Consider the following 23,605-nt stretch of genomic DNA (forward strand, 5'->3'; position numbering starts at 1 on the left):
TTCAAGGTGTGCACCATTTCTGCCCAGCTCATCTTCATCTTTTGTATGTGTGTGTTTTTCAAGACAGGGATTCCCTGTGTAGTTTGGTGCCTGTCCTGCATCTCCCTCTATTTATTTAATGTTTATTAGGAGTTTACCATGTGTCAAGAATTGTTAGATGCCAGGGATATAACACATATAGTTCCCTGCCATCCTGGTACTGTAGTCTCTGACTTTTGAACGGCAACAGTCTTTCATGCATTAATTGATCTGATCTTCATAACAATTTTTCAGAATTTTCATTTTATGCATAATGAAATTAAGATTAGAGAAGTTCAAGTGGTTTAGCCTAGGTCACACAGCTTATCGGTTACATGGTTGGGATATATACCCTTAATTTCTGCACTTCATGACACTGGACTTTCTGCAGCATTTGCTACTTATTTAGATCTAATTTGCTATTTTAAAATAATTTTTAGGCAATGTTTTACTGTCTCACCCAGGCTGCCCTTGAACTTGATATCCTCCTGTCTCTACCTCAAGCACTGAGATTACTGGCATGTGACACCATGTCCAGTGTCTAAATTGCTTTTCTGAATAGAACTAAGACTGATGATTTTATTCTTATTTTAGTGAGTTCTTATTCAGTAATTTTTTCCTCCCTTTATCAGATGTTATTGAGCACCAAGAATGAACATGTTTATTGTTTCGTTTTTGAGACAGGTTGAGCCTTCTAGCTCAGGTTGACCTCCTATTCCAGACAGTTCTCCTGTATCTACCTCTCTGGTTGAGATTTTAAGTTGGAGTCACCATGCCCTGCCATAAATAAATGTAATCCAAGAAATTAATGATCCTATGATATTTATTATGCCAAATCATTTCTAGGTCTTAAAAAGATTAGGTTATCTTTGTAATGTGTATTTATTAGAATACACTACATATTTTGTGGCACCCTCCCAATAAAAACGTCAACCTGAGATCAGGAGTTCAGAAATCATGAGTACGGAGATCGGGAGTACCAAGACTGGGAGTCCATGTTGTTTAAGTAAGGGAAGAGGTTGATAAACTTCATTCTCAATAAGTCTGAATAAATAAATGAATGCCATTTCCAAAGCAAAGGGCCCGGAATGAAGAGGCAGGACTAACAGTCTTTATTCAGCTAACACTGGGGGATTTAATTCACACTCCAGGCTTCCATTTCCTCAGCTAGAGTGGGTTTTAGGTACTTTCTGTTGTCTATACCTGTATTTCCAAATTTGAGTTGAGCAGACAGAGAAATGGTAGGGAACCAGAGAGGAGACTACAGCAGGCAGGGCTCCAGTGAGTAGGGGCCCCTCCCAGGGCAAAGTGAGAGTGTTACAAATCTGTTACTCAGGCATTGATCTGGGGGTGTCTGTTCCTCTGTGGGAACAGTCACTCTTACTTTCTTCTTCCCTTTAAATCAAGTCTGACTCTTTCTTACATCAATAGCGTTTGCTTTAGAAATATCACACCTGGGTGAGCATGACAGCCCAGTACGGTGAGAAGACCGCTTTAACTTTGATTTTCCAACTTGGAAGTGATGCCACTTCTAGAAATGCTGAGGAGGTTTGTTTGTTTGTTTGTTTGTTTTTTCTATCCCGAAAGATTTTCTCCAGATTGCAATTCTAACCCTTTCAGTTCAGTAGGCAGATAACAGTCAGTAATTACCAACCAGTTGATTCTGAAAGAATTTCATTATGGGTGAATAAGTGGGTATCATCCTTGGGGGCTGAAAGGACAGCTGAAGGAGTCATAGATCCAGGAGTGCACACGCATGTGAGTAACTAAGGGGCACACAAGCTTAATGAAGGGCTTGCCATTATTCAGCAGCCTCAGATAATCCTCCTTGGCACTGGCCATCACTGTTCCCATTATTTCTTGTTCCTTCCCTAATTGATGAAAGGGAATGGAAAGATTCAGAATGATGCTTCCACATTAGAGACACCAAGTGCTCTGAGCATGAAGGCACAAAGATTTAAGGTTTTAACTAATGGTGGCTAGAAACTTAGGTTTTCAAGAATCCTATAATATATGGTATAGGTATCGTGTAATTTGTGTTAGAACACTGGAACTCCAATCAGAGAACTTACCGTGAACAGTGTTAATGAGCACCGTGACATATCCTTGTAATCCCAGCACTTGGAAGGCTGAGAGCAGAGGGGTCCTGAGTTTGAGGCCAGCCTGGACTACGTAGGGAGTTCCTGTCTCTAAAAAACCAAACCAAAATAAAACCCCAAACAAACAAGCAAACAAAACAAGCAATGACAATAACAACTTGCTTCACATCAAAATGAATATACATCTACAAGTTTAGGTTATAATCAATGTTTACTGCATACACGAAAAAGTTATTATTTCACTACAAAAGTCATCTGCTACTGTAAAGGAAAGCAGAACCACACAGAAAACATGTGTGCTCTCTACTCTGTGGTGACTAAGCAGTGACCTTTCAGAATTCCTTAGGGACAAAGACAATTTGCTATTGAATCTAGATCCAGCCACACTCTACCCTCCTCAGAGAGCTATTTAGAAATCAGCTTTTCACAGCTAGCTGGCCTCATCGGAACCACTGAGATAAACCAGCATCATGAGAGCATGCTGAGGCTCACACCTGAAACAGAATTCAGGTAGTGGGTGGGAAGTTGAGTCAGATAGAACATTTCCTGTGCTTTCAGCTGGGCCAGTTAGCTCCCTAGGGCAAGGTAATCCTTGTCACAGATTCTGGATTAACACAGGTCATGAACAAGGAAAATCCAAGCATTCGCTTGGTTTCTGGCTAGTCGTTCAGTATCAACCTCTTGTAGGTTCTCTGTATCTGCCCCATCTCTTCAATTTTGTGGAAATGAGAAGCTAACCTCTTAGCCAGTCTGTGTGACTAGATCTTCCCTACAAGCTTCTATGTCTCAGATGTCCATCATCTGTTTATCTGGTACCTTGCCTGTTGTCAATGCCCGATTCCCAACACATCTAAGTTTGGGTTTCCACATGTTGATGCTATGGGACCTTCATTCTGGCCTTTTAGTAACTTATTGCCTAGTCACCCTCCTGTGTGAAACAACCAGAAAAAAGCAGACAAAATATGTGAAATAACTCTACTCAAGACCTTAGATGTCAGGTGACAGGGATTCCTGAGGGAAAGGAATGAGTGGCCCCATGCTGGATGCAATGTACTACCTTGAGACAGGTTTTAGGTTGTGGTGCAGTAAGGTGGGACCTAGATGGAAGGTAGCAGACTCCCTAAGTTGACATCTGGGATTGAGAGTCTGGAGAGATGGAGGAAGCTAGAGTTCCCAAGAACACTAAAGAAGAGGGTTGCACAGAGAGAATGCTATGTATCTTATTGTTTACAGTAAGAGCTATGGCATCCTTGGGCTGTGTTACACCACCAGGAGAAGTATTTGTAGAGATGCAAAAGCAAGAAAACTGCTTCAAACTGGAAAAATTTGAGTAGGTAATAGAGCGCATTCCTGGTATCCATTCGACTCTGGGGTTGATTTCTAGCACCATTAAGAAAAAAAAAATGGGAAAATAATCACCAAAAAGATTAGAGGGAGCAGTGACAGCTCTCTCAAAGATCCAGGGATGACATCTGTCCCTTCTAGTCAGACCAGAACATCTCGTGTTCGTGGACTAGCAGAGAATTTGAGGGGCTTGCTTCTGTCATGGGAATAATCAGCTCCAGATGAAAGGTTCTGTTGACCCTACCTAACAAACAAGCTTCACAAACAAGTGATCCAACTATTTCCCAAGAACTTAATTGTATCCTGGAACAAAACTAAAATATATTTAGATAAATATGACAATACCCAGTTCCCAGTAAGGTAACACTGGCATTGTCTATCATCCAAACAAATATTGCTAGGCATACAAAAAATGGAGAAAATATGACTCATTTTGAAGATTCACCAACCAAAACCAAATCAGAACCAATGCAAATATTACAGTCAGGGTTAAAAACATTGAGCTATTCTAACTGGACCTTATCTGTGAGCTTATTCTTAGTGATTTTTCTGTTTTGTTTTGTTGACACAGGTTCCCTCTGTGTTCCCTGGTAGTCCTGAAACCAGGCTGGCCTCGAACTCACAGAGATCCACCTGCCTCTGACTCCCAAGTGCTGAGATTAAAGGTGTGCACCACCACCACCCGGCTCATAATTTTTTTTTTATTTTAAACTTATTTTATTATTCATTTATTTATTTATTTTGGTTTTTTGAGAAAGGATGTCTCTATTTTATCCTAGCTGTCCTAGAAATTGATATGTAGACCAGGATGGCCTTGAATTCACCGAACCTCCTGCCTCTGTTTCCTGAATGCTGAGATGAAAGGCTTGTGGCACCATGCTCTGCACAAATCAGTCTTCCAGACATGAGAACTGTCATGCCTCCAATGAATACGGCATACAGATCAATAGCAAGTTTAATGTTAAGAGGGAAATAATGAATTTGGTGGCAGAAACTTCAAAAGAGGCACACATTTGGAGATGGGAAAAGTTAAAATTAGGCAGCTATAGAGCTGGGTAGATGGCTCCTCCAGTAAGATTCTGCTGTGCAGCGCGAGGACATGAATCTGGATCCCCAGAACCCACGCAGGACAGATATGATTGTTGTTGTATGAGTGTGGGTTCATGCAGGTCCACGGGAAGAAGACACAGTGGGGCACTTTAAGAATGTCTTTAGCCTTCCAGCTGCAGGGGTACTCAGCCTCTTTGAGGAAGACTGAGACACCTTCTCTTAGCCAAGGGCATTTTTAATTGTCCTCCAAGTTTACACTTAAGCAAGTTGATTTTCATATCTTCAAAACAACCTGACCTGGTCCTCCAAAAGGACAACGCCAAATGCAAATACCGGATTTAGGAATATCACAGTTTTCTGGATTTTTTGCAAACAAGTTTTACCTATGCTTTGTAGCCTTGGGAATCTCTCAGACAGTATCACATACAGGACATAAGAGAAGCAAAAGGTAACTGAGAAACAAAAGGTGGATTAAGGCTAGATGCTCCCACTCTTGGAGCCAGACCGGGTGTAGCCCAGGAGGAATTCTCCCACATCCTAGAGCTTCAGTGGTAAGACACGAGGCAGTGACCAGAGACTCCTGGGAAGATTGCAGGCCAGCTAACCTGGTCTACATAATAATGAATAAGAGATGCTGTCTTAATCAAGATATATAGCGTGAATTCTAATTGGTCTTAATAATAAAAACCCGGAGCCAGATATGGGGTAAATGCTGAGAAGTAAAGGAGCAAGCCACAGCCACCTCTTATCTCACCAACTCCTCAGCCTGAAAGGGGGCCGAGCTCCTGTCTCTGCCTGCCTTATATTCCTTTCACTGCCCAGCCATATCACTTCCTGTTTTCTCCTCCTTTGTGCTGGGATTAAAGGTGTGTGCCACGCTGCCTGGCCTTGGTTAACTAGTGGCTTAGCTCTGCTCTCTCATCTCCAGGCAAGCTTTATTTGTTAGAGCACAAACAAAATATCACCACATTTCCCCTTTTTTGTCTAAAATAAAAAAGGTTATAACCAATATCAGAAAAACTATATACAGTAAGTACAATAACTCTATACAATATATACAGGCAATAAATACATTAACAATGTCTAGTCCATTAACAATTTACAAATTCAGAGAAAATACTCCATATCTATCCTATCCTGGGGAGTCCAAAATGCTGTATTCAATTCACTTTCTATTCTAACTTGCATTACCAAAGCTATCTTTTAATGTCTCTGAACCTTATACACTTTACACCTCTTTAGTGAATTTCTTTTCTGAATCTGGTAACAAGGAAAACTATAACTATAAAGTCTTCAACTCCATCAGAGATCTGAGAAGGAAATAATATTACCTGAGTAATCAGGAAGTGCAAGCCAAGTGACTTCCAAAAAGTGTGAGAAATGACAGAGACAGCTGGATGCTTAGACAGTCACCCAAGGTTCCTTTGCAATGTTGGGGCATCTATCTTCAGCCTACTGGCCTAGAATATCTGACAGACTTATCTGTGAAGCAGGATATTCTGAAGGGCTGTTCTACCTTGTCTTGGCAAAGTTTGGCAGTCACTTTCTTTGTGTCCTACTTGTCCAATTAAAACCTTCCTTTTTAATTGGACAGAAAAGGAGAAATGATGTGGGATGTCCTTCTGTATGCTTCAAATATGTGTTGCTTTTACTGGTTGATGAATAAAGCTGTTTTGGCCTGTGGCAGGGCAAAATATAGCTAGGTAGGAAAGCCAAACTGAATACAGGGAGAAAAAAGGGCAGAGTCAAGAGAGTTGCCATAGAGCCACCCAAGGAACAAGATGCCAGCAGACCAGTAATGCCATGGCCATGTGGCAAAATATAGATGAATGGAAATGGGTTGATTTAAGTTGTAAGAGCTATCTAGTAATAAGCCTGAGCCATCGGCCAAACAATTATAATCAATATTCAGCATCAGAGTGATTATCTTATAAATGGCTGTGGGACCAGGCAGGATGCCGAAAAGCCTCTGGCTACAAAGGTGGAAGGTGAAGGCTGACACTTGAGGTTGTTTTCCGACTGCCACACAGGTGCCCTCACACACAAACATGCACACACAAAGATAAAAAAAAGATTAGGTAGATATAAATTATAACATATCAATAATTACACTTAAATGTAAGTAGAATAAATGCTCCAAGTAGAAGGCAGATATTTACAGAATAGATTTTAAAGATGCCCCAACTACATGTTGTCTCCAAGAACACTTTAAAATATTTTTAATTTTTTTAATAAGATGTTCTTACTATATAGCTCAAACTTGCCTTCTGCCTCAGACTCAAGGGCCAGCATTACTGGTGTGTACCACCATGCCCTGCTAAGAACACATTTTAAATATAAAAGTACAAATACATTGAAAGTGAGATGATGATGAAAAACATATGGACCATTCAAACAATAATCAAAAGAGATTAAATACTATAATATTAGACAAAACATTTTAACATACTTCTTATTGCTACTTTGAGAATTTAATATATGCATACAATATATTTTGAGGCTATTTAATCCTCTCCTTACTTTGAGAATTTAATATATGCACACAATGTATTTTGAGTCTATTTAGTCCTCCCCTTCCCAACTTCATGTCCTCTTTAAAAAAATATCTCTTTCTTTCTTTCTTTTCTTTTTCTTTTTTCTTTTTTGTTTTGTTTTGTTTTTGAGACAGGGTCTCTCTGTGTAGCTTTGGCACCTGTCCTGAAACTCACTCTGTAGACCAGGCTGGCCTCGAACTCACAGAGATCCGCCTGTCTCTGCCTCCTGAGTGCTGGGATTAAAGGCGAGCACCACCACTGCTGGGCCAAAAAAATATTTCTTTTTATACCCCATTGAACCCAGATTTTGTTGCCCATATACGTGCAGTATGGGGCCATCCACTGGAGCATGTTGACCCCCCAGGGACCAACCACACCCTGAAGGAAACAGACTCCTCCTCACCCTCCAGCCTTCAACTGTCAAAGCTCCTTAGCCAGGGGAGGAGGCTTGTAAGCCCAGCCCTCCACTCCGTGCTGGATGTTGATGTCTTGGTCTTGGCACTAGAGGGGAAAAAACCCATATTTTAACACAAAAACTGTTATTAGAGACAAGGAGGGTCACTTTATAATGCTATAAGGAAGCTATAACAATGTATAACATTCAAGCACATAACAATTACTAACACATATGAAACCAACAACTGAGCCTCAAAACACATGAGTTAAAAACTAACAAAACTGAGGAGAGAGACAGACAATTCCACCACAGCAGACCTCAGTGTCCTTCCCTCAGCAGTGGATAAAGTAACTGGGCAGAAGATCAACAAGGAGACAGAAGACATGAACAGTGTATAGATCATACAGGTCTACTGATACCTATGGAATACTTGTCCCACAGCAGTGGGACCCCATATCCTCTGACTAGCTTGATGGTAGATCACAGAATGAGCCCCACTAAACTGAAAGGCCTTCACATCAACCGTGTACACCTGCAGCCATAGTGGACCTACATTAAAAACCAAGGGCTGTAGCTCAGTGGCACCAGGCACGACAAACACAGCATTGCTGCACAGTGAGCTGAGGAAATAGCTCAGCTGGTAGAGTGCTCGTCTAGCATGCTGAAATCCTGGGTTCAATCCCCAGCACCAGATAAACCAAGTGTGGAGGAACACACCCATGACCCCAGCACTTTCGAGTTAGACACAGGAGGATCAGAAGTTAAAGACCATCCTTGGCTTCAGGGCAAGCTTAAGGCCAGTTCGGGATATATGAAACTGTGTTTTAATAAAATAGAACAAAACAAAGCAAAAATAACAAGGAAATGTGAGCATTGCACAGATATATGAAAAATAAGTAATAGGCTTCTATTTTTTTGTGTGTGACTTTCAGAAGAATTTTATTGTAGGAACTGCGTTAAGAGAAAGAAAGCAGAGAGAGCTAGAGAGCAGAGCTCCTTTATAGTAGCACGTGAGAGGGCACCGGGAGCCTTTCAGTCTGGGAGCCTGTCAGAGATGTGCGCCATACCTGGGGTGAGGTGTGGAGAGGGGACTGAGCTTGTCAGGTCAGTTGGCCCACCTGGGGTCCAGATGCCTCCCTCAGTCAGTCACTGACTCATATCCAGCCTTTAGGCAGAGTTGTGCGTGTAGATGAAGAACAGAGTTCTCTTCTAGCCTCCAGCAAGGACTTCTCAGAACTGCTCCTCCCTGACTAGTGACTGTTCTCATCATTTCCTCCTGTGAAGACATAACCCTAAAATTACCTAGGAACAAGACTAGGGATCAGAATCCCCAATAACAAGCTACTAAATAAACAAAGGGCCAAGACAGACATGGCGGTGTATACCTATTATCCTAGCAGTCTGCGGCCAACACATGACCATAAATTAGAGGCCAGTCTGGGCTCCATAATGAGATCCTGCTTAAACAAACAAACAAACAAACAAACAAACGAAGCAATTTAAAAATGGGCCAAAGAAGAAATGACAAAGGAAACTAGAAAATACTTTGAGATAAATGATAATAAAATTTCAGTATGCTAGAGTCTGCGACATTCAGCTAATATGCTGCATAGTGGGAAAGAGATCATTATAAATTTCAGCATTTAAAAAAGAAGGGGAAAAAAATCTAATGTTACTATCCTAGTTTTCTATCATAAGCAGCTTAGGAAGAAGAGCAAAATAAACACAGAGCAAGAAGATGAGGAAAATAAGATTAAAGAAGAAACACATGAAACAAAGTGGGAAACTGGGCCTGGAGAGATGGCCCAGTGATTAAGAGCACCATCTGCTGTTCCAGAGGACCTGGGTTCAATTCCCAGTACCCACATGACAGCTCACAACTATCTGTAACTCCTGGGGATCTGACACCCTCATACAGACATAAATAAAAATAAGTAAGTCATTAAAAATTAAAAAATAAAAATTTAAAATTAAAAAAAAAAAAGGGCTGGAGTGATGGTTCATTGGTTAGGAGCATTTCTGCTCTTGCAGAGGACCCAAGTTCAGTTTCCAGCACTCATGTCAATGAATTCAGTCAGCATATAACTCCAACTCCAGAGGACTCAATGCCCTCTTCTGCCCCCCTCTGACCTCCTCAGGCACCCACATACACATACACATAAATAAAAATAAATAAATAAATAAAGCCGGACAGGTAGATCTCTGTGAGTTCGAGGATAGCCGGGTCTACAAACCTAGTTCCAGGACAGCCAGGGCTACACAGAGAAACTCTGTCTCAAAAAAACAAGAACAAAAAAGTAGAAAACTGGTTGAAAAAGATTAATTAAAGATTGCTTTTTAAAGAATGTCAACTAAATTGATAAACATTTGGTTATACGGGCCTAGAATGAATAACTAAATTACTAAAATCAGAAATCAAGAGAGAATAATACTTCCAGCCATAGGGAAATAAAAGACTAATGGAGCTGGATAACTAGGTAACTTGATAAACTAATTTGCTAAGAAAAAAAATTCAAAAGATCTGACTCAATTTGTAACAAAGAGATAGAATTAATAATTTAAAATCAACCAACCCATAGTCCAGGCAGCTTCATTAATACATTCTACCACCACTCAAAATAAACCTGGCTTGTTGAACATCAAAACATCAACAACGAACCATTCATTCTCCCAAGGAGACCATCACAGAAAGCCACAACCAATGCAAATGCAGCAAACAAGTGCTGGTGTGGTATCCAGTCCCAGCTTACACATCTACAGCAGTCCCTGCACCCAAGGCTCAGGGATCACTGCAGAAGAGCGGGGGAGATCGGAAGAGTCAGAGAAGCAGGAAGTTTGCTGTGAAAATATGGCAGGGAGGCTACACCCATGAGGTTTCATCAACATGGCTGTCTAAAGGAGACCTGAACATTTAAGACACCAATGGGCATGCTAACAAGGAAGTAGGAAATCTCTCTGGGCCTCAGCTGTAGTCAAAGAACTATGGGCAGCTAGGGAATGCTGAGAGTGAGAGAAATAAATGGTCTTCTCAGAGAAGAGCCTCCCCAACTGGTGTCCAACCCCAACTGATCAACCCTGAGATCATGTACGTCCAGGTGACCTTATATGGACTAGCAGGTTATATTTATGTATTTAGAAATACACACACACACACACACACACACACACACACACACAATCAACTAAAGCAAAAGATGCCAAGAATTTGAGAGAGAGCAAGGCAGGGTACATGGGAGGGGTCACAGGGAGGAAAGGGGGAAAATGATGTAATTACAATTTCAAAAATAAAAAATATATAAAAAGTAAATTCTACCGAGTAGATAAATAATTGTTTCTAGGCTTAATATTGTTAAGATATTAAAATCACCCCCAAGGTCCTACAGGTTTAATGCTATCTCTGTTCAAATCTCAATGGGGACTTTTGTAGAAACAGAAAATCCTCCTTCAAGATTCTCCAACTTGTCCAAATGATCTTGGAAAATAACAAAGCTGATGTATTCAACATTTCTGATTTCAAAACTTGCAGTATAATTCTACAGCAGTCAAAGCAATGTTGTATAAACACATAGACCAATGGATCAGAGTAGAGAGTCTCGTAAACTCTAATGCTAAGATAATGTAAGGGGAGTCTTTAACAAATTGGGCTGGAAAGTGATATTTGCATGTGAAAGAAGTTTGAACCTTATCTGTCAAGAAAGATAAAGCTAATTCAGAATGGATAAAGGCCTAAACATAAGATTTGGAGCTATACAAATAGGAAAATTCTTCATGATATTGAGTTTAGCAATAACTTTCTGGTTTTAACTTCAAAGCCACAGGCAACAAAAGAAAGATAAATTTGACTTCAGGAAAAATGTAAACTATTGGGCATCAGAGAGCCAAAAGCAAATGGTAAAACCTAGATTTTAACACAGGCAAAGGAGAAATAACTTTCTCTGAAGAAGCTGAACAGAACATGGATTAGCAGTTGGCCCAAGCAAGGGAGAAGGATAGACAGTCACTATTGTGGCAGAACAGTGGTCTTAGACTTGTGACTATGTTAACTTACACTATAGAAGAGATTTTTTTTGTAGAGTGATTGAGATAGAAAGAGTTCATACCTGAGTATCTAATCACATGAATCCTTAAAAACAGAAAACCTCTCCTAGGTTTAAACCAGACACTACAAGTAAAATGCAGAGATTATTAGATTATATTAAAATTTGACCAAACTATATGTGCTCATTACCAGAAACAATTGAAATGTACAAATAGGCTTAAATGCAAAATAAAAATGGGAAAAGATATCTATACAAGTACTACACAAGCCAGACAGTGGTGGCGCACGCCTTTAATCCCAGCACTCGAGAGACCCAGGCAGGCAGATCTCTGTGAGTTCGAGGCCAGCCTGGTCTACAGAGTGAGTTCTAGGAAAGGTGCAAAGCTACACAGAGAAACCCTGTCTCAAAAACAAAACAAAAACAAACAAACAAGTACTACTCAAAAGAAAATTGGAGAGACTAACCAATATAAAAGTAGATTTTAGAGCAAAGAATAGCATCAGGAATAATGAGTGTCATTTCACAGTGATAAATGGATTAATAAAAAATAACAGTTCAACCATTTATGTATCTCAAAATATGACTTCAAGATACATGAAACTAAACTGACAGAAATTATAGCTCTCAGCATTCCTTTCTTAGTGACTCAAAACTGTGAAAAGAAAATCAATGAACACATAAAGGGGACTGGGGTGGTGGCTCAGTGGGTAATGCACTTACTGCCAATTAGGGGGCCCGAGGCCTGGGTCCCTCTGCAGGTGCAGCAGCATGCATCTGTGATCCCAGTTTAGAAGCAAGGTTGGAGGGGAGCAGGGGTGGGAGTAGAGATCCCATCTCAAAATATAAGCTAGAGTACAATACAGGAAGACACTTGACATTGACTTCTGGCCTCCACATTCACTTATACACACACACACACACACACACACACACACACACACACACACACACACACACACACACGAAAACTGCTACTTATAGATTTCCTTAAATGACACTTACAGGACCCTTTGCTCAGCAGGTATAGAATATACATTTTTAAAGTATGATTTGGAGACCTTAAGTTTTTTTTTTTTTTTTTTTTTTTTTTTGGTTTTTCGAGACAGGGTTTCTCTGTGTAGCTTTGCGCCTTTCCTGGAACTCGCTTTGGAGACCAGGCTGGCCTCAAACTCACAGAGATCAGCCTGCCTCTGCCTCCCAAGTGCTGGGATTAAAGGTGTGTGCCACCACCGCCCAGCAAGACATATTTTTTATATACTTAAAATATTCATATTACATAAGTATATTTTTTAACTACAATAGTTAATTAGAGATAAATGGCAGAAAGATTTCTGGAAAATCTACTAATATTTGGAAATTAAATAATATACTTCTTAATTACCATGATGCAAAGAAGAAACCAAAAGGAAATTTAGAAAATATTTTGGCTTGAATAAAAGTAGAAATATAACATACCAAAACTTGTGGGATACTAATAATAGCATCACTTAGATGGAAATTAGAGCATTATATACATAACTAAAGAAGAGGCCCCAGATCCTTTCACCCAAAGGAACTAGGATAATGAACCAAGCCCAACATATGTAAAGAAAGGAAATCATAGCAGCAGATCTCAATGAGCTATAAAAGACAAATACTAGGCAAAAATTGATGACACTTGTTCTTTAATAGCAGAAGCTTTGTTCTCTATCAAAACTGATAAAAAATGATGTATAACACAAATTACCACTTAAATGAAAACACATTACTACAGGAGATGCAGTTATTAATGACAGTGTGGGATTAGTATGGACAGCTCCATGCCAATAATCTCAGCACTCAAATGAAATGGGACAGATTCATTTTAAAAGACACAAAGTACCAAGAGCTTACTCAAGAAGAAATAGATAATCTGAATAATCCTGTATCTGCTTTAAAAAAACAAATTTGTAGTTTAAAATCTTCCAATGACAATAGTAGGAGGCACAAATGGCTTCATTGGGAATTCTGTTTCAAGAAAAAAAGATACAGTCATTTATCAGAAATGCTTTCAAAACCTGAAGAGAGAGAAACAGTTCCCAGCTCATTCCATAAAGCCGTTAGCTTTATACCAGAATCAGATAAAGATGTTCCAACAGAAGAAAATGGCAGGCCAGTATCCTTCATGAAAGTAGATTCAAGCATCCTAAGGAAAAATCCTTAGCCTTTTAATAAACGTAAAAGCTCAAATGCTTTTCTTGGGTGAAGTTTTTAGAAAGCCACATGCATTTATATTGTGACTAAAGTAAACACTGTATTTATATATCTACTAAAGTGTTCCCTGTTCTTCCTTAGGCACTAATAAAGTACAAGGAAACTTAGAGCCTAAAACAGCCACAAACAGAGACGGCTTTTCGTTGAGTGCTTTACAGCTGTCTCCGCTGCGTGAATGCAGGAGAGGGCCAGCTCTGTTTATATATCATTTAATTTTATGAACTCGATAGGATTTAATGTTAGGATGAACTCTATTTTGTGTTTCCTTTGGCAAGTGTTTTTACATTTTATAAAATCCCAAATTACCACTATATTTAGTCCCAGGCTTTTAAAATTCCCTCGGTTACTTAATCTGCAATATTTTTTATTTACGATATTTAGATAATAGTTTGCCTGTCCTTATCTTGTTTCTTTTGAACATTGTTGATGTTTGCATTAATAAATGCTAAATAAACATACTGTAGCTATATTTCAAAAAACTTGATTTGAATTATTTTTTGGATTTTTTTGACAACCTGATATACTAAAGAAGTTTAATGCTTTAATTTGCGATGTGTTTTTTTATGGTAATTCTAATAAATGATAGTCTTTGCTCACAGAACAATGAACCACATGTATCTTACTCATGGATTGTTTTGGTACAAATAATTTGGATAGCTTTTTAAATTTATGCTTGTGTATCATAACTATTCAGCTATATAGTTTCAAGGATTCTTATTGACTGGGAGTGATGGTGAATATCTATAGTTCCAGTACTCAAGATGCAGAATCAGGAGAACAATTGCAAGGTCAAGGCCCGCCTGACTTACATAGAGAGTTCCTGGCTAGCTGGGGCCACATAGTGACACTCTGTCTCAAAACTGAACAAACAAAAAGCGAAAGGTTACATGTGGCGCTGTGCTTGGTCCTCAGAGTGCTAGCCAGCTTTATTTTATATTTCAGTCTTTATGTTTGCTTTCACTCTTCTCCTGACTACATAACATGCGTTTAAAGAGGAAAAGATTCTGCAGCATCTCTAGGTTCTTGATAATACTGTCACTTTATTTTTGTTAGCACTTTTAACTTTGCAAATCATTTACATTGTTACCAAACCATTTAAGTGCCCTGAAAATAACCTCATAATTTATTTTTTAATATAGCATTCTTATCATTATTGGTTTCAGTAATCATTTAGACAAGACAATATCATGCTAAACATTTAAGACTGAAGCAAAATGTTCCTTGGTGAGATACTGAACATTTCACTGTGGCAATTCAGAGTACCTCGATTATCATAGGGATGATAAACAAATTAAGGACATAATTACAGGAAGAAACAGCTTTCCTTAATGGCCCTGCAAAGGTTACATTCAAATAATTATCCTTCATTTGTAGGTTGATAAAATAATGAAGATAACAAATGTGACCCTAATACTGTTTTTAGAAAACCACTCCTCTCATAAAAATCATCATATTAGTAGCAAAAATAAAAGCCATATTTGCCACTAGTTTATCCATCACTGGATCCATCAGACAATACGCATTCTTTATTTCATTTAATCCTCATGACAATATTGTATGAGTTTCTGTCCTCATTATGCAAATGAGGCAGCTCCTCACTTTCTTGTGCATAACTGCATCTCCTCTCTTGTCTATCTTTATGGTTCAGTCAGGGCTGCCCTTAGCCCCAGATTCTAGAGGTAGCAGTCAAACTTAAATTTTGCCAATTTAAAGTTTTTATCCCGGGGGCTGGAGAGATGGCTCAGCGGTTAAGGCTCTTTGGGCTCTTCCAGATTCAATTCCCAACACCCAGAGGCAGGCAGCTTCCAACTGCCTCCAAGTCCAGTTCCAGGGGATCCAATGCCCTCTTCTGACTTCCATGAGCACCTGTATACATGTGGCATACATCTGTGACATGTACTCACACAGACATGTACACATAAATAAAAACACAGAATATTTTAAAAGAAATCTGATTCCACAGAGCACAGTGCTTGCTTTAATAGTTCAAATAACCCACACTGAGCCAGTTAGCACTTTCTGGGACTATTCTGTTGCTATTTCCAGGGACAATATGGCCTATCTCAAACAAGATCACAACAGGACGCACAGGAATTCAGGATCTGAGATTATATTGCTGGAATCCTTGTATGATTAGTACTCAGACTTCCTGTGTCTCTAAAACTATAGTGGAAACTTGAGAACATTGTGTGTACTTCCAAGCCCTGCTTTTATGATTCACGTGGGCTGCACAACATAGCCATGACTGCGGCTCCTACTGTGCCTTATCCACTTGCAAGTATCAGTGAAGTATCAATGACTTTGGTGTGTGGGACGTATTTTTTTCCTGACATATTAAAATAAACATAACCATTAAAATATTTACCTAGGTACTATCTCCAATAATTTCATGGTTTTTGGTGGTCTTTTGAGAAAGCTTGCGTCACAGAAGACACCACATCATCTCATCCTGTTCAGAATGCTGCTTTTTGTCTGTGCATTTGTGTTTAAATCCTGTATTTGCATTGTAACCTTTACCTTAAAAGAACAGAAAAGAAGCCAATGGTGCAAAGCTGTATTTTGGCACATGAGAAGCTGAGGCAGGAAGAACACAAAACCGAGGCCAGCATGGGCTCTACAATGAGACCCTGTTTCAAAAGGGAAACATGAGAGGGCAGTTATTATGTCTTAATATGAAGAACTACTAAGCAGGAATGAGTGGGGTAAAGAGAAGATGGAGTGGGCAGATTAAAAAAGGAATGTCTTAAGTATCTTAGAAGCAACTGTATATGTCCCTATAATGAACACAAAGTATGATCTGAAAAACTCAGAACTAAATATGCTGGCAACTAAGAGCAGTGTGGTGGCTGAGTCTCAGTAACTTAAACTAGCCTCAAACTAGCTCACAAATCAGTTTTTGTTTGTTTGTTTTTCGAGACAGGGTTTCTCTGTGTAGCTTTGAGCTTTTCCTGGAACTCACTCTGTAGCCCAGGCTGGCCTTGAACTCACAGAGATCCACCTGGCTCTGCCTCCCGAGTGCCAGGATTAAAGGCGTGAGCCACTGACGCCCGGCCAGTTTTTGTTTTTTACCATAACAATGGAATTAATAAGCAACTCATTTCATGATGGGAAATATTTATTGTGAGATTTATATTTTGGTACAAAATACATCAAAACATTTGTTTCTATTTACCCTGGGGGAAAAGTCCTTTTCCAAGAGCATTTTCAGAGAGCAGCCATCCTCCTCATTGTACCTCTGAGTTGCTGTTCCATAGAACTCGCCCTTCTCTGTGTACATTAACTAAATAAGAGCTGTGTTGCCCCTTGATCAAGTTCACTTATACATCCTATCACAAGGATGTATTTATGTTCTAGTATACCTTAGTCACTTCAGGGGCAACTAAATAACAAATCAGGAATTCAGAATTCTCTGATTCAGTTGCTGTTTTCTGACTGCTCTCATACTTCAGGACAAGTATTTAAGTGCATTTTACCTTTTTTCTTTTTAAAAGGAAGATTTGTTATAATTTTTAATTATGTGTATGTGTTGTGGGTATGTGCATGTGATTGTAGGTGCAGAGCTCCAGGGTACCAGATTCCCCTGGAGGTGGAGGTACAGGTGGTTGTGAGTTGCCCAATGTAGGTGCTGGGAACCAAACTCAGGTCCTCTGCAAAAGAAGCATGTGCTCCTAACCGCTGAACCATCTCTCCAGCCCCATGCCTTACCTTTTTCTTAAGTAGCTCTGAAACTGGAATGTCTCAGGTGCTGGTGAGCTGGCTGAGATCCTAGCAGTGCTGAACTGTGGTATACCAAGTCAAAGAGAAGTATGAATGGCTGGGACCTTAGTTTCTGGGCCGCTGCCCCAATCTGTCCCTTAAGGCTTTGATACTATATGTGCAGAGGCAAACTTCAATACCATTACAGGTAAGTGTCTCCTCTTGGCAAAAGTGTATTGCTTTACTAGCTGATGCAATGCTTAAAAGGTCTGTATTCATGTGCAGAACCTCACTTAGACCTCATTTCACTCATAAAGAGTTACATCAAATTTTATTACCTTATTTTTCCTGGTGACAAAACTGAAGTTAAGTGATTTGATCATGATCAGGAGACTATTGGGTGGTAGAGTTGGGATGTGAACTCATATATTCCTGTCACTCTGTTATGTTAATTATTTGCTTTATCTAGGAAAAAAGACTCATGAGGGTTAAAGCAGTGGTTCTCAATCTTCCTGATGCTGTGATCCTTCACTACAGTTCCTCATGTTGTGGGGACCCCCCACATAAAATTATTTTTGTTGCTACTTTATAACTACAATTTTGCTACTGTTATGAATTGTAATGTAAAGATCTGATATGGGACCCCCCCCAGGGGGGGTCACGACCCATAGGTTGAGAATAACTAGGTTAAAGGAAACTAAGTATTTTCATTTGTGGTTGGTGGGGTGTTAACTCTTTGGATTCTCCTGCAAGACTTTGTCTTGTAAAAGTAAGATCCTTTTACCTCAGCAGAGCCTACACCAAATGCATAAATCCTTACATGATACCATATATATGAGGATCCAATCTCCATTTGAAGATAGTCTTTTGTATTTATACAGAATAATTTAATAGAGCAAACAAATGATTATGAATTGACTATGAGGCTTTTCCCATTGCCTAATATAATGACATTTTCTTGTGGAACTTTCAAGGTCACGTTCTGTGGTGGTTTAAATAGAAATGGCCGCCATGGACCTGTGTGTGAATGCTTGGCCCAAAGGGGATGGCATTATTAGGAGGTGTGGCCTTGTTGGTAGGTGTGAGCTTGTTGGAGGAAGTGTTTCACTGTGTGGGTGGGCTTTGAGGTCTTATATGCTCAAGCCATGCCCAGTGTGGCATACAGGCTCCTGCTGCCTATGGATCAAGATGTAGAACTCTCAGCTCCTTCTCCAGCACCATGTCTGTCTGCATGCTGCCATGTTTCCCACCATGACATAATGGACTAAACCTCTGAAACTGTAAGCCAGCCCAAGTGAAATGTTTTCTTTTACAAGAGTTGTCATGGTCATGGTGTCTCTTCACAGCAATAAAAACCCTAACTAAGACATCCTCATATCAAAGAGGCAGGGTAACTTCCTAAGAAAATCAATCACTTCTTAAAGCTGTATACTTATACTGTTTGAAGGTATTATTATTAGGAAATTGAAACAAAAGTACTAGAGTTCCCTTCCTAAGGCTATTGGGAAAAGAGAGCCTCTGGATTCTGTCCAAAGTTGCCTTGTGTAACCCTGGACACTTTAAAGTAAAAGCTTTAACTCAGCTGCAACATATTTTATTTTGTTTTGGGTTCAGAAATGTAATGGATTTTGTAGTGAGGTAGATTGAAATGCTTTTTCTAAAGATTGAGTAGGCACTAATAAAACTTTTTATTATATCATTTTCATTAGATTTGTAGGAAAGCTAGTGGCTGGCTCAATGGTTAGCCATGTAGATTAATCACTGTAATGAGCCTATGATGAGTATTTGACTCCTAGGAACTATAAGAAGACAGATATTGGCCATAATGTATGAGAGAGCACTGTTATGATGGGAAGGTATGCTTAGTGATGGCTCTCAGTTTCCTAACATGGAGGTATAAAGTTAATAAATGGTAGCTCATCAATGATAACATCACTGTGATGATGGTGTATCCCTTTCCCCATGATTCTATAATGATATTAATTTACATTAGAGAATGCTTTTCATCTTTACTCATTCTCTCCATATGTACTTTAGTGTGATTAACTCTTTGAACTATTTATACTCCTAAAGAATCTTTTTTTTGACATAGAACAGAAGACCCACAAATTAGGCCATGAGAACTATGGCCTAAAGGATGTATGTAAATACTGAATAGCAAGCAGGGGATTTGTCATGAACTCTGGAGAAAGATGAGATGAGAAAAACCAGAAGTGATTGGCAAGAAGGTCAATACAGTTGCCAATAGATTGAACAGAACAGGATTTGATTGAACACCAGATTGGGCTAGTGCCTTCCCTTTCAACTTAGACCTGAGTAATAGTAGTTGGTGCTGTGATTTTTCTACTTTTCCTCAAAGAAATAAACATGACAAAGTGTGTACCTGAATACACACACACACACACACACACACACACACACACACACACACACATACACACATCTATGTTATGCAACACATTCATGATTGTTACCCCAGGAGATATGGATCCACCTAAACAAATGTATTAATTCACACATATATCATTTGTAAGGAGGATCCAATATTGTGCTTAATGGAAAATCTTCACTTGTAGAGAAATAGTGTCTGAAAGCAGTTGCATATCTAACAGCTGAAAAGATTATTTTAGGTGGTACAATGACACTTCTTTTGGGGATAATGCCACAAAGCTCCACAAGATAATATAGGGAACCAAATGGAAGTCAAACCCAAGCTGACAACATCATACTAAGATGATCTACTAGAAGATTCTCATCATTGTCTAAAGGAAATTAGCCATATGATATGTCCAGTTTTCCATGGAAAGGTCTGTTTGTTAAAATATCATAACCCACAGTTCATGTGTTGTGTCGGGCCTGGGGCCTTTTAATTAAATGCTTCCTCAGAACATTTTCTGGTGCTCTTCAGAGCGGCTGTTTTATTTACTCTTTAGCATTCTGTGAAGTCTCACTTAGCATCCTTTATAGTGTGCATTTTTGATGAGGATGGTGTTGCTATTTTTACGTGGGCTTTGTGGATTCCTTTGAGGAATTCAGGGGTCCACGGAGAGGAAGTGGTGGTTAGCTTCTTGTAGCAAATCTGTCCATCCCCCTATCTCACAGAACCCCGTGTGAAGCTGTACCTATAAAAGATGATTTGCCAACTGTTTTTGCTCTGAAGGGACATCGCCTATTTTTAGCAACAAAGAAGTGTTAGGAAGGGGAGGGAGGCATATCTCAGAGGGACAGATCTGAAATGAAGCCCAGAATGCTGAGGAAAGGGGAGAGAAGGCAAAGGGGTGTTTGTGAAGGATGTTGAGGAGAGTGCAGATCTGACACTGCAGGGACCTCTCTTAAATGGTCTGCTGTTAGAGAATTTAGGAAATGTTGTTAAATCTTCAAGACATTGAATAAAGGAAATCAAGACAGGGCAAGATGAACTGGTTTGATTAGTTCTGTAATCTGTATTTTTAAAAGTTTAGGATTCAGATGAATTAGCAACACACTGAAGAGCAACTCTGCACAGGCTTGTGCAGGAAGCATGTGGAGGTGGGGTGGGAGATGACATTTTCAGATACAAGGTGAGGCACATGTTGTCCACAATATAACGAAACTGAGTTGGGTGTTTTCTATTATCCTATTTAAAGTTTAAAACAATGCTGGAAAGTAAAAATTACGCTATTTTTATAGATCATCTACCAAGGGGGGGTGTCATTCCTCCTCCCCTCCCCCCTCTCCAGCTCCCCTCTCCTCCCTTCTCTCCTCTCCTCTCTTCTCCTCCTCCTCCTCCTCCCAATTTCCCTTCTTTCTTTTCTTTCTTTCAAGGTTGGGCTGAAGAATTAATAGAACACACTGCCTTCCTTCCAAGGTTTCATGTTTTCTAAAGCCAGCAGAATTCAGCTTCTTAACAAGTGCTGTGGTAGAAACATGAGCCCCAGGACCTCAGAGTGAGAAGCACTTGATTCTGCTTGATGCTATCACAGAAGGCTTCTGGAAAGAGGCAATTTTTTTTCTTTTCCTTTTATTGAAAATGTTTTTCTCACATAATATATCCTGGTTAGTTTCCCCTCCCTCTACTCCTCTCTCCTCTCAGTTCCTCCCTACCTCTCCTCCCATCTGGATCCATCCACTTTCTGTCTCTCATCAAGAAACAAACATATTTCTAAGGGATAATTAAAATAAGATAAAATAAAATAGGATAAAACAAAAACTAGCACGTGGGAATAGGACAAAACAAACAAATGAAAGGAAAAGAGCACAGGAAGCCACAAGAAACAGATATAGATGCAGCAACTCACTTGTTTGCACACCCAGGAATCCCATAAAAACACTAAACTGGAAGCTATAATGTATATGCAAAGGACCTGTAGAGCAAAAAGGCAAAAATATAAAAAAAGTAAAATAAAAATTAAATTAAATTAAATTTTAAAAAAAGGAAAAGGAAAAGTCCTGACATGACATTATGAAACAAGAAACCTCCAAAGATGCTGTTGAGTTTATTTTCTATTGGCTATCTACTGTTGGCATGCATCCTACCCTTAAGGTATCCCCAGTGAGACTCGCTTGGAGAACACAAAATTTTCATTTGCAAGTGGGTATCAGTTGGAGATAGCTTCTGGTTTAGGGATGGAGGTATATGTCCACTTCTTTTAGCTCTAGGACCTCCATCTGGTGCAGACCTGAGCAGGCTCTGTGCATGTTGCCACAGTGTATGGAGTTCATAAGTGTATCACTCATGTTGATTTAGAGGGCCTTGTTTTCTTGGTGTCTTCCATCCTTCCCTTCTGACTCTTACACTCTTTCTGCCTCCTCTTCAGGGAATCCCTTGAGTCTGAGAGGAGGGATTTGATGGAGACATTGCATTTAGGTCTGAGTGTTCCAAGGTCTCTCACTCTCTGTTTAATGTCTGACTGTGGGACTCTGTATTTGTTATCATTTGCTGCAGGAGGAAGATCTCTGATGATGTCTAAATAAGGCAGTGATCTATGAGTATAGCAGAATGTCATTAGAAATCATTTTATTACTACTTTCTTTCTAGATCAATAGCATTTGGTTTTACCCTAGATCCTTTTGCTATCTAGTCTTAGATTCTTGGTCACCCAATCAGTGTCAAGTATGGGTTCCATCTTGTGGAGTGTGCCTTACATCAAATCAGATATTGGTTGGTTACTCCCACAAGCTTTGTGCTACCATTGAATTAGCATATCTTGCAGGCAGGACACAATTGTAGATCAAATGGTTTGTGGCTGGGTTGGTGTTTATATTTGTCCTTTGGTAGTGTGTAGAGTATCTTTCTGTACCAAAGATGCTAGGGGTGAAGGCTCAATGGAGGTTCCTGCTTGACTTCTCCATATTCAATAAGTTGTGTAGGTGTTGTCTTCAGCAATAGGGCCTTCCTGTTGGTTTGTGGAGTGCATCCTATAGTCTTGGCAACAGCCTGGGTTGCTTGGTGGTTCCCATAAGACCCCTTTGACTAACAACTCAATTATTTGTAACCTAATCCCAATATTGGAAGCTGAATTTGGTGATGAGAGATAGCCAACTGGGGTTGTGTCTCTCTTGTTATTTATTGATTTCATTTAGATCATCTTAATATATGTATATATTTTAAGAAGTTTCTACTGTATTAAGTTTCCATACCACACCTCAAATGGCCCTCAATCTTATCTGTCTCTCCCCATATTCCTTCCCTCATCTTCCTCCTCCTTCCCCCTTCCCACTTGATCTTCTTGTTCCAGCCCTCCCATCCATCCATAACTAACTACTCTATTACTCTTTCCTAGGGTGATCTATCTGCCCCCCCCCCAGTTCCTTACTTTATATATAATCTCTCTGTGTGGGAAGAGGTACTTTTTAAGTTAAATCTGAAAGGCTATGAAGGAGTCTGCCTGGTGGATAGGAGGATCAGGCAACAACTATAGTGTGGCTGGTACTACTGGCTGCCTTTCCAGTAGCCATTAAGTTCCTTCTTTCTGGACAAGATTTTGCTCAGTTACTTGTTCTGCTCATCCAAGGGAGAGTACCCCCATCTCTGACTACAAAAGCCTCAAGAATAAATTTGGCAGGCTTATTAATTTTGTTTGATTAGCCCAGGAGTAGAATATGTAATAGTTTGAACCAATGAGATATAAGAGAAAGTCTGATATGGCCTCCAAAAAGTACTTCTTGATCTAAAAAGGAAACACTGGAAGAAATAGCTCTCCTTTCTTCTTTTTG

The 23,605-nt window shown here is 39.6% G+C and overlaps 1 protein-coding gene and 1 long non-coding RNA gene across 5 annotated transcripts in view; one reads left to right on the forward strand and one right to left on the reverse strand.

Annotated features, from left to right (window-relative positions):
• The window catches only part of LOC121829328 (uncharacterized), a 142,274-nt gene that overhangs the window by 6,269 nt on the left and 112,400 nt on the right, over positions 1–23,605 (forward strand). The gene's annotated exons all lie outside the window — the stretch shown is intronic.
• LOC143273245 (uncharacterized) overlaps positions 8,356–23,605 on the reverse strand; it is a 68,743-nt gene continuing 53,493 nt past the window's right edge. The window contains exon 5 of the mRNA XM_076571696.1: positions 8,356–8,718. Coding sequence (XP_076427811.1) covers positions 8,709–8,718 — 10 coding nt within the window. The 3' untranslated portion in view covers positions 8,356–8,708. The remainder of the gene's footprint in view (positions 8,719–23,605) is intronic.

Source organism: Peromyscus maniculatus, chromosome 5, assembly GCF_049852395.1.
Source record: "Peromyscus maniculatus bairdii isolate BWxNUB_F1_BW_parent chromosome 5, HU_Pman_BW_mat_3.1, whole genome shotgun sequence".
NCBI lineage: Eukaryota > Metazoa > Chordata > Mammalia > Rodentia > Cricetidae > Peromyscus > Peromyscus maniculatus.